Genomic DNA, 12518 nt, shown 5'->3' on the forward strand with positions numbered 1-12518 from the left:
CCAAAACATTTCAGGAAAAAAGAAAATCAAAGATAAGCTTCTATCTCTTTATAAAATTGCATCACTGCTTCTTTATTCTTTCATCTTTACCGCAAATATTTAAACAAGAAACAAATGTCATCAGCTAAAGATGATGAGAAATTTATTGTGAAGACAAACAGGGCTCTAGATGTCAGAGCTGGTGAGCTGAGTCTCCTTCATTAGGTGTGAATGCAAACCGAATTTTCACAGTAGTTACTATACACCAAATTAAACAAGATACCTTTCTTCTAAACTCACACTTTTTTGTAGATGCTTTATTTGCAGTATTTATTACAACTGCCTTTCAGATGTTATCTCTTAGAGAGAATGAATGAGAAAACTGAAGAAAAATATTAAAGGAAGAGAATACATACTAGAGGTGAAGCATAGAAAGTCAATTGTTTTAAACTGCTTTTTTTGTAATTGTTTTGTAAGTTTCTCGATGCAGAACACACAAAATTAAAATAGTATTTTTTAAACCCTGAAATTATTTGACCCATGCTAATTTCACTGGAATTAACTGCATATAGCTTCATATCATATAATTTCTCAAAACTAACACATCCTATCAATGAAATTAATAAATTAAATCAATATATCGTAAAGTACCTGGCACACTGCAAAATTCAGGAAGTCGAATTCTTTGACTCCCTGAAATTTCAATCATAGCCACGGTGTCTATATTTAGAAATTCGACAATTTACTTCTGAAAAAAATGTTGACTAATTATCCCATCCCAGCTGCCAAAAGTATTGGAAGAATAGAAAGGGTGAGCAGCAGTGAGTGATATGGGTGTTTAAGAAACTAGCCACGGACCAGCACAGCCTCTGCGAATACGTGGCTATGTGACGACAAGGTTGTTGATGCCACAAGCCTGCGATGGGCAGCAGGCACTGTGCCAAACCAAAGGACCCGCTTCTCCAAGGGCTGCCGGCTGAACCTAAGGCTGATTTCCCTTCCGCCTCCCGGGAGCCCCAGTCTTCGCAGGCACCGTCAGGAGAATTCTGCGCCCTAATTATCCGGGGAGGAACACGCGCCTCTCCCGGAGACCGCTAGGCAACACTCACCACAGCAGCCTTCAGATTACTTCCCTCCGCGAGTGTGTGACTTCGTCTAAGCAACTCACACTTACAGTAGATTCTCACTGGCGAGGCAGCGAGCAGCAGAGGGCGGGGGAGCTGGGAGGAGGAGGAGGGAGGCGGGTGGGAGGTGCAGAGCGGGGAGGCAGAGGAGACGACGGAGCTCCAGACACAGCAGGAGCGCGCCGTGGCGGTGCAGTTTCAACCTCGTCCTCCCAGTCGCGCGCACACCGCTTCCTCCCCGAGCCACGGGAACCGCAGCAGCTCCGGGCTGCCGCCGCCGGGCTCCGCGCGCCTGCCCGCTTGCCGCCGCCACCACCTCCCCTCGTCGGCGCTCAGCCCGCAGCTGTTTCCTCCTGCCAGCCTCTGAACTCTGGATCTTTTCCTTTGCTCGCCTCTCGTATTCTCCCCACCCTGTATTTTCTGAACTCCTTTCCTTTATCCTTAGCCACCCTGCCCTTTCCTCCTCTTTTTACGGAGGATTTCTTCTTGACTGAAGATGACCTGTCTTCCTTACCTTCGTTTCAGCCCTGAAGACTGAAAAGGAACCTTTAGCTTTCCCCCAGGGGCATTTTAGAGACCTCAATCCTTAAAAGTCTTCAGAGGCAGAGAAACAGGACCCGGGACCTTCTCGACACCCTTGGGTCCAGTGCAGAGCTGCACTATCACCCATAACTAGTATTTAATTTAAGCCCACCGAAGAGGAGGGAGAGAGGAGCCAGAAGCAAACTTCGGCCGTCTCAGAGGATCCGTGGTTCCCGCATTTGGAAGAGCCGCGTGCCAGAAGGCGGAGGACCCCACGGGGAACGCACAGGAGTCGCGAGCCTCCCTCGCCCCCTCCGCGAGTCCGGGGCCGCGGACTGAGCCGCGCGGGACAGCAGCGGCGGAGGCAGCCAGGAGAAGATGCGGGGCTCGGGGCCCCCGGGTGCGGGACGCCGGAGGCCCCCGGGCAACGGCGGCGGTGGCGGCGGCGAAGGCCACCCCAGCACCCCTGCGTCTCTGGCCGGCTGCTACTCCGCACCTCGCAGGGCCCCCCTCTGGACGTGCCTTCTCCTGTGCGCCGCGCTCCGGACCCTCCTGGCCAGCCCCAGCAACGAAGGTAGTGTTGGGGGTGGGGACGGCAGCGACCTGGGGCGGAGGGGCGAGGCGGGGCCTGGAAGTGCGGGTCGGGGCGCCCTGGACGCTGCTGCCGCGGACGAAATCTCAACCCGCATCACGAATTAACATTTGTCCGCTTTCGCTAGCCTTTTCGCCCCCTCTGCTGTGCTTGGTTGCATTGTTTGACAAGAGGTGCGGAGCGCTGTGCGACTACCCTGCGTGTGGACCGAGTCTGGTCGGGGAGGGGGGGGTGCTGGGAAGTTGCAAGCGGGGGCAAAGAGAGGTCTGAGACCCACGCCGGAAGGTTGGGTGCGGCTGGTTCTCACTTAAACGCGTGGGGAAGTGACATTTCGGGCTGGAGGAGTGAGAACTGTTCGAAGCTCAGCGGCGACGATTTCGGGAGCGGTGGGCTTTTAGAATCGTTATTTGGGGCCGGTGATGGGAAATATTGTGGGGGTGGCCGGCTGCTTTTATTTTGGGGGAAGTGCCTTCTGGAAGCTGTTATTTAGGGCATCGCCACATGCTATTCTGGGGTGGGTGGCAAGAGCTGTTATTTCTCTAGGGAGGGGAAGGGCGAAGGACAGAAGGCGCCCCCACACCGTGGGGTGCCCTTCACTTTGGGGGCTCATCATTACACCAAAGTGGAAGGCGGGAAGGTGGGATGCCACGGGAGGCGGAAGGGAGGTGGAGTGTCGCTGCCAGGAAGTTGCTGCTCAGACCCACCGGGGCTAGTCTCTCCGCGAGGGAAAAGCCCCGCTCCAGCCGGCTCCGGATCCCGGAGTCCCTCAGCCCCCGCCCCACCCCCAATCCTGCGCTCCGGACCCTGAAAGCTGCCCCTTCTTTCTCCTGGGCGAGTAGGGCGGGTTTCGCGGGAACAGCACCTGTGCGACGCTCCCTGCTCTCGGAGCGGTGCTCAGCCCCGGAACCGCCACCGCCCGGCCGGCAGCCCTCGGCCCCGGGTCGGCTCCGGCCGCGCTCGCTCCTCTCGCACGCCCGGAACGCGCTTGGGTCTGAGCTCCAGGGCTCATTCCTTTAGGGTGGGGGTGGGGGGTGAGGGAGCAGCATCTCAGATCCAGATCTGGGTGCAAGAAACCGTCAGCCTCGCGACGAAAATACCAAAAAACCCCTCCTCCCCTCTTCCTGGAATACTGGGATTTTGATTTGAGGCTCCGGATGCCAAGAGTGAGGCACAGAACCTTAAAAAAAAAAAAAAATCCCTTCCACTCCTAGGGCAGGGGACGCTGGACCGGAAAGATGAAGCAGCAGCCTCGGGGTCGTGTGTGTCCTCGTGACTTGCACGGGTTGTGTGGCTGGAGGAGAAGGCGCTGAGCTGGTTTAGGAGCACTGCCAGCTCTGTAGGAACCGTGTGAAAGCAGGGCAGATCCAGGTCCCTGCCCCACCCCATGAACTTCTGTCTGTAATCCTTACAATTTATTGTTTTAAATCTGATTTAAGGATTCTGCGTAGCTCACTCTGTCCGTCTGTCTACCTAACCTACCTACTTATCTAGTCGTCTGGCTATCGACGATCTCCCGTGCTCAACCCAAGCAATCTGCATTTTTCCCCCTTCCCGATAAAGTTGGAGAAGTGTTTTAAGTACTACTAGTCCTTTTATTAACCTCTCATGTTAGATTCATTATGTTAGAAGTCCGGAGGATTATGACAAGGTTTGAAGACCTTTTATTAACTGCCTTATTCCACCGGAAGGGGCATCCTGGTTTGGATTTAAAGAGTAATAGTAGTAGTAGTGCCAATCATCCTTTCCTGTTCCCATTATATTTCAATTTCTCTCCCAGGTGTGATGAGGGAAGGGGTTTATGTAGAGATGAAAGGGAGTAGAAGCTCATGGTTAGGGAAGGAAAAAAAGTCTCCGGGAGGGTGACGCTGAATGGGCACAAGGGCTGAGATTGCGCCGGGAGGAAGAGGCAGAGGGAAATGGAGGGAAGCTAGGAAATAGCACCGATCTCTTAAGGTGTTGTAAGCAGAGCTCAAATCCTGGGGAAGGTAGACTGGTTAACATCACAGACCTAACACCCACAGGTTGTATTGTCATTTCGCCAGCTAGTCCAACACACGGCAAAACTTGGGCTATAGTGAGGTGGGGATTGCAGGGGTCTATCACTATTTCACATAATAGGAAACAAAATCGTATTAATTATATGACTTCGCCTCATTCATCCCATTTCTACCCAACAGTTTTACATCTTTCCATTAGTATCATCTCAGACCATTACTTCTATTCTTGTATAAAATTTATGTTCTCCCCTTTTTGTTTGTGCATGTAAGAGTTATTATAAATCGAACAATATTATATTAAGATATTAATAAGGGCAGTTTGTTTTTTTAAAGATTCCAATTGGGGTTTTTAAGTTTGTTTTTGATTATTTCTGGAAGGTCTTGGAAGATCAGGGACAGAATGACTGGATGTATGTGCTGCATCCATTAATAACTTGCTCACATATACTTTGCTTTTGCAAACCATAGATGCTATAGACTAGTGTGTGTGTGTGTGTGTGTGTGTGTGTGTATATATGTGTGTGTATATATATATATAGTATATGTATATATATGTGTATATATATATATAGTATGTATATATATGTGTGTGTGTATATATGTGTGTATATATATATATATATATAATGTTATATATGTGTATAATATGAATGCTCCCAGCATGTGAGAAAAAAATTCAAGGCAAATAGAAATAAATGTGAATTTACATTTATAATTTTTATTCCAGTCATTTTAAAATTTTAACCTTGGTAGGCATAAATAAGCAGAACTGAAAAGGAAAAGCCAAACATATATCTAGAATCTTAAATTGAGATGGAATACATGTTAGGATATGTTGGATAAAAGACAGTTGGAGGAAAAAAATGTACTCTTTAGAGTGAATTCTAAGATAAATATACCTTTAGTTGTCTTTTTGCATACATTAGCCATAAATTACATGTGGAAGAAACCTTTGAACTGCAGTGTAATGCAAAAAAACTTTTATTATAAAATACTTCAGAGGCATATTTAGCAAGAAACTTCTAAGATTGATCAAGCAGGACAAATATTAGCAAGTATATCAACAAGTGAAAATGCTAATAGATTTAATAAGAAAAGGGAGCATGTCCACTGTTAGGAATATTGGAGGTGGCCCTGAACTTATTCAGTAACTGCCACTTTTTGCTGTCTGGAGATATATTTGTAAACAAGCATTATTTGACAAGTGCTTTTCACAGCAGGGATTCTTGGCCAATTACTGCTGAACAGCTCTGCATTGAAAATGATTCACCCGCAGTGAATCAAGCTTAATTCATTGAAGCTACAGTCAGTAATGTCCCAGTAAAGTGCTTCTGACAGTTGTCAGCAGTTTGTGTTTGAAAAGTCCGGTTTCTTGTCTCTGAATGTTTTGTATGTTTGAGAAAGTGGGGTGGAGGTGCTCTTTGGGGAAAAAAAATACACATGTACACACACAGAGTGAAAAAATTTTAGGCTAAACTGTTAAACAATCATAAAATTGTAGATGTTTTCAGTGGAAAGAAAGGAAAACGGAGTTTGTTTTAGGGTTTTTCTTGGTTTATAATAGGACCAGGCCCATAAAACAGATTGGAGGACATAATAGATTTGTAAAACCAAATGGCTTTGTTTTGTGGCCTTGTCATCCTGTTATAATTCATTTCTTTTTAGATAAACCGGCAGGACCCCACAGAAAAGGGACAGTTAAAATCATTCCCTCACCAGGACACTCCTAAACAAAAAAAGAGAGCAATTACCCATTTGTAATCTTAGATGGTTGGAAGTAGAACAGACCATCAAGAGTTTTGACTTTTTGCTTTATAAGACATGAAAGGGGGGCAGAGGGTTGACTCTTTAATTTAAAAATTTTTTTTTGAGATAAACAGATATCTTGGGTGTCAGGGTGACAGGTGAGAGGATTTCATTTCCTCACATAAGACAGAGAAGAAGGTGGACAATTCCTACATTTACAATGGAAATTTCTCCTTTTATTGAAAATATTCTTGTATAATTATGAGTTATTAATACTATTAATTCTTTATTTCAATCCACATAGGTTACAGTTGGTATGGGAAAAGGGTTTATTTGTTTATACTTAGAAATGCATTACTAAACTTACCATTATTTATATTATTAATAATCTTCTCTACAAAATGTGATCGTTTAGAGAATCTGCACAAAATTACATGTATAGCTATTTATAGACAAACATTCTCAAACTATTTAAATATTTGACTTAATTCAATATTGCTACTGTTGAGAAAATGACTACGCTTTAGTTGTATTCACTACGTTTTTGCTGTTGATTTGAATCTCCTTTGTTTGAGTGCTTTCTTATGTATTTGCTTGAATGACTACTTAATTTCTCTTTCATTTAGAAGAAAGCTTCCTACCTTTCACTGTAAAAATAGACTATAATGTGCATTATTATATTTTATTAACTAATTATAGATGTTTTTACATATATGAGTCAAACTTAATGTTCTTTTTAAAAAGAAAAATATGCTGCTAATGTCTTAAAGAAATAACTAATGTAAAAAAGTATTGATAACTCTTTATTTTTTGCACTTAAATTACCAAGTATATTTCATTCTACTAATGAGTAGTTTTGATTTGAATTAGCAGAGGTACCTAAATACTCAAATATGATTTATGGCATTCTTGACTATCTTAAAATAGTTTCACAGTTGTTTTCATAAAGCATCAAAATTACATGAAGTTTGAATATGCAGCCTTGATGATTATAAACCATTAAAAATTGATTGTGATATTTGTCCTTTTTTCCCTTTCAAGAAAGAGTGAATTTCTACTAAAAAGGCAATATGAAAGCTAAAAATGTAAATTGTCACCTTAGAGACTCAGAATGATTCTTGCAGTTAGAATCTCTAGTGGATATGTATTTATCTGTTGAGCAGAATAGCTCCTATTGGTTGCTCTACTGGGTAAATACGTGTTTTGTTATTTTATCACAATCTATATAATCAGTTGGTGATTTCTTCAAAGGAGTTATCGTAGTCTATTGTATACATAAGCACACCTAATAGTATTTTTAATTCACAGTAAAAATTTTATCCCATATTTTATCCCAGACAAGGCGGTACACTTAGTTTCTATAAGTGTGTACAAACATATCTAAAAAATAAAATGAATTCTAAAGGCTTTGTAAGTACACATTAAAATGTTTTGTATATTTTTAAAAAGCTTAATACTATATATCTTTGAAGTAATAGACACAATGGTTTTATTCAGTAAGATGTATTTGATATAAGAAATAGACAAATAAGAGAAACTGATCTACTCATAATAATTTTTAAAGCACCATGTAGCAATTAGAAAACTGGAAGATTTGACAGTTACTCACTGAAATCTTTTGGAAATCTCCTATTGGTTCTATTAATGTTTAAATTAAAAACTAAATGATTCACTCTTAAATGTTTGGTTTTAACTTTTGAAACAATTAGCATGAGTATTTAGGAGAATCTCCCTTTATCATATATTTACTTTTCTCTTTTTAGTTTCTGACTTTCCAGATATTTGTTTATTCATAATTAATGAAATAGATTTTATAGTGTTTGAACAAGACAAAAATTTATTTTGATGAAGAAACAATGTTTAAAATTTTTAATTCAAATTTTGGACAATAGCTCATTATTGGTAATATGTTTATTAACATATGCAAGGTGTCATAATGAAGACCTTTCCACAAAAATAGTAGGATCAGTAACACCATAAATTGTAGTATGAAATTGCTGTTTGTAAATCATGGTACAAATAGATAGTGGCAAAGGTATTGTTGAGTATTAAAAGTTGATTGGAATTTTCATCTTTCTTCTGATGCTATAGATTTCACATATATAGGATTTATTAATCACATGTATTCTGATCACAGAAAATCAAGGGGTAGCTCTGATTTAAAATGTATATTATAATAGTGATAAAAAACAATGAAATGATTTAAAATGTAATTCTAACGAATGAATTTCATGAGATATAGAGATTTTTAAATTCCCTTTTAGCTTCTTTCATTACCTTCTTAAATTCTTACTGATTATAATCTGTTAGTGAAAGCAAAAACATAAATATATAAACAGGAAAAGTACTGTAAGGTACTTAATAATTAGAATTGTGTCTGGTGAAAAGTGTAATAATTTATGGTCTTGCTTTTTTGTTTTGTTTTGTTTTTTGTAAAACTCAAATATTTCATCTTCTCCAATGAGAATGTCAGGTGTTACAAAGACGTTAAAATAAAACTAATTTAGTAGGTATACCACTTGAAGTTTTTGAAAACTCTGTGGTTTAGCATGATGATATTTATTAACTGTCATTTAACTTAGTGTAATTTTTAAATATTTTTTTATCTTTATTGATGTAAAGAAACCCTAAGGAGTCATTTCTATTATTTAGAAATTGCTGGAAAATCCTCTTTAAAAACGTGTGTGAGCTTTGCCTTTAGAATACCATTTACAGGGGCGCCTGGGTGGCTCAGTTGGTGAAGTGTCTGACTTCAGCTCAGGTCATGATCTCATGGTTCCTCTGTTCCGGCCCCATATCGGGCTCTGTGCTGACAGCTTGGAGCCTGGAGCCTGTTTTAGATTCTGTGTCTCCTTCTCTCTGCCCCTCCTCTGCTCTCTCTCTCTCTCTCTCTCTCTCTCTCTCTCTCTAAAAAAGAAAAACATTAAAAAAAATTAGAATACCATTTACAATGCATTTGAGTTGCAGAAAACCTAGTAGGTTCTGTTTGTAATTATTAAGCTTTATTCTAGCTCTTCTTTTCTGGTAGGAACCACAGTCTTTAGTTCCTAATCAGCTTATGTGTTACTTTATTAATATCATTTGAATTGTTTCATAAACTATTAGAGAACTTACAAAACTTTGTTAGTCAAAAGTTGACCCTAGGTCATGGATTCTTTCCTCATGTGTTCATGGCTGTAATCATTTACTACATAAATGTACATTTATTAAGCAGAATGCAGTAATTTGGCCAGGTGATGGTGCAGGTGCACGTGTAAATGTTTTGGGGTGTGTAGACAGGTCATGGTGAGGCTGGAAGAAAGAGTGGGGAGGGATATCAAGGTGGTATCATATGACATTGATATTAATAATGTGCTTGGGTTTTATTTTATATATTATTTTTGAAAATACCATTAATCCTCCTCTCTCCACACAACACAGATTCTAATTTTATATTTATTTCACTTTGAGGATATAGATCCTAGCCTAATGAAAAAAAAAAAAAAAAGCTCTTTAGTTCATTTTTATTTCATCAATTTAGTTTTTTTTCTTCCTCTATTTCTCTGTAAACTCTACTGTTTTGTTGAGTCATGCCAAATACTTGTGGTGTTAGACACCCTGCAGATTAAATAATTGGGATTAAAGTGTCTGTGATGATTCTAATTCTGTTTTAGTTGCTGGACTATTGCCCAGGCCATCTTTTCCATCCATTACACATGTCTTCAGTTCTAACTAAACTGAGCCCATAACTCTGTTAAGTAAATGATTCTGGTAAAAAATAAAATAAAATAAAATAAAATGAAATAAAAAAATAAATCAAAGAGCCAAAACCTGAGGCTTGAAATATTTTGCATATGCTTTGTGAGAAAATGTTCTTACTTGGAAACATGTTTCGGGCTAAGTATTGGAAGATTTAGAGAAAATACAGTCTGTTCTTTTACTCAGAGATGGGTAGTGTCTTTTTTTTCCTTATAATAATGTCACACTCTTATTTTTATCTGTCTCATCTCCCTCCCCGCCCTCTTTCCTTCAGTGCCTCCCTTCCTCCTTCACTTCCTTCCCCCCTTTCTCTCTCTCTCCAACCCTCCTCCTTCCCACCTTTCCTGTCAGACTCTCCAATCCTACAAAGTCAAAGTAAGATAAGAGGATAATAACCCACACTGGTTATGTTTTAACACCCCCAAAGAAGTCATGATGTCAAATTAGGTGACAAGCAATAGTTTCCTGTTAAATAAATCATGGGACCCAGTCTCTAAAGGTAAAGAGCAGATTGTTTACTTAATTCATAAATCAGAAATATAGGAATTTAAGATGTCTCTGTGAGTTTTGTGTTTCTTATAAGATAGCTCACTTATTTTCTTTGCATTGGCTGTAACTTCTTGTTCCAGGATGCTTGTTAATGTCTTTTCTGTGTAAAGACAAACTCAGCAGGTAGATCCGGCTGGCACTGGTTCAGCCCAGCAGTCCTCAGCAGGAGCTTTCTCTTCGAGCCAAATCCTGGCTTTCACCCAGAGTCTTCCCTTGCCTTGTGTGCTAGCTGGACAGGTGAGGCTGGCCACCTGGTCTTATGGAAGATAGCAGTGGACTCCCTTCTCCCTCAAGAGTTTTACTCTGGGCAGTGTAATGAGTCTCCTACAAGGGTGTACAAGCAGCCTTCTGAGAAAACCAGAAAATACTTGGAAACTGCTGTGTCTGAAGGGTTTGAACCATGTCCAGTTTCAAAGCATCCTATTTGATTTCTCTGGCAGGGGCTGGGGAGCAACAATAACAATAGAACCACTTAGTCTTGCAGATTGCGAGTCACTGTTTTATTTTTTTGTTTTTTGTTTTTGCTTGTTTTTAATGTTTATTTATTTTTGAGAGAGAGAGAGAGAGAGAGAGAGAGAGAATATGTGAGCAGGGGTGGAGGAGGGGCAGAGAGAGGGAGACACAGAACTTGAAGCGGGCTCCAGGCTCTGTGTTGTCAGCACAGAGCCTGACGTGGGGCTCGGACACACAGACCATGAGATCATGACATGTCTAAAGTCAGATGCTTAACGGACTGAGCCACCGAGCCGACCCACTGCTTTTTGATTTAAGCTTATGAAACAAAAGTTGGAAAATGATTAAATGTCATAAAATTACAGAAAAAGAAGCAAAGAGAAAAACTCAGACTTTGAAATTCAAAAACAAACTCATCTTGTTTTTGTTTGTTCGTTTGATTTTCGTTTGGTTTTGTTTTTGGCTAATCTCCATTGCTTATCAACCTGAAGTTCTGTGGACACTCATTTAGGTTTTGTTTGTTTGTTTGTTTGTTTTTCTTGACTGCAGTTCATTTATTTGTAATTTGGTACTGCCTGCTTTACGTAATTGTTGTGGAGAACAAGCAACATGAAACAACTTTCTAATTTGGTGGAGCACTTCACAAATGAAAGTCCTGGGAGTGTGCTGATTAAAGCCCCACACAGTGCATGCATGCAGACACCTCACTTGCCTGGTAAGGAGCAGGATGCATGAAAGAACTGTGTGCAGCCGTTTTGTTTCTAGGCTTATACTATGTGAGGAAACTTCCTTAAGACAAGGAATATAAAAATATCTCACTTTTGCAAATCTAACAGAATTATGGATTTGGTGAACACTTCTCTAGTGCCTCACTGGCATCGAAGTGGCCCATGTCCTTGAAGGCCCTGTAGCTTAATTTTAATTAACTTCACAATAATTGTGCATCTTACTGGGTAGTGCAGAATGGGGAGATGTAAAGACCATGAAATGAGCTCTACCCTGTATTAGTGGAATGGTCTTGAACCATCTACCTCAGATTCCACATAGTTCAAATGAAGTATTAACACCCACTCACAAGGTTGTTGTGAAAATAAAATAATAATGTGTATATGTTGCCTGATAAAATTCCTAGAGCAAAGCAGGTATGCCACAGATCTAAAGCCCTGTCTTTCCCCCCACTATGAAATATGGGCTATTTGAGAAAAGATTTCACAATTACAGGTCATCATCTGTCTTGCACTGGATGATTAAAAGGAAACTAGGACAGGAGAACAGTCTAAAAGAAGTATTTCATGTGAAAATATTCCATAGAGCTGTCTGAGATAAAAATCAATGACATGATGTTATTTGAATTTTATGCTTGTTTCCTCATTATTTGCTATTGAATACTGGGATTTGATTAGGAAATAGAAAACCGTCAGTATAAGGATCATGGGTTGTAAATATTGCATTTTACCTCATTATTACCCAGGTAGAGGTCACATGTTGCTTACTAGCCACAAAATATATCAAGAGATATTTTTAAATATTTTAGGTATTTAGTTCTAGCGTAGTATGTTGCCGGTTTTACCTAGTAGATAGATAGATAAATAGATAAGTAGATAGTCATTGAAATGACCCAGTGGATAGTTCAGAGAATTACATTCTTAGAAGTTTCCTGAAACAAATGTCTGACATTAAAATTTGACATCACTGTTTTAGTCTGAAATATACAATTTTCTGGTCTGTTCAATTATATTCAGAATTTGAAATAGTACTAGGAAATAGATATTTTTTATACTTTCAGAAAAGTTTCTATAGAATTCTGTGAAGGCTTAT

At 40.3% G+C, this 12518-nt stretch overlaps 1 protein-coding gene across 3 annotated transcripts in view; it reads left to right on the forward strand.

The window, feature by feature from the left end:
- The first annotated feature begins 2003 nt into the window (after positions 1–2003).
- EPHA5 (EPH receptor A5) overlaps positions 2004–12518 on the forward strand; it is a 338394-nt gene continuing 327879 nt past the window's right edge. For all 3 annotated transcript variants that reach the window (XM_042984445.1, XM_042984446.1, XM_042984444.1), the window contains exon 1: positions 2004–2199. In XM_042984445.1, coding sequence (XP_042840379.1) covers positions 2004–2199 — 196 coding nt within the window. The remainder of the gene's footprint in view (positions 2200–12518) is intronic.

Source organism: Panthera tigris, chromosome B1, assembly GCF_018350195.1.
Source record: "Panthera tigris isolate Pti1 chromosome B1, P.tigris_Pti1_mat1.1, whole genome shotgun sequence".
In the NCBI taxonomy this organism is placed as follows: Eukaryota; Metazoa; Chordata; class Mammalia; order Carnivora; family Felidae; genus Panthera; species Panthera tigris.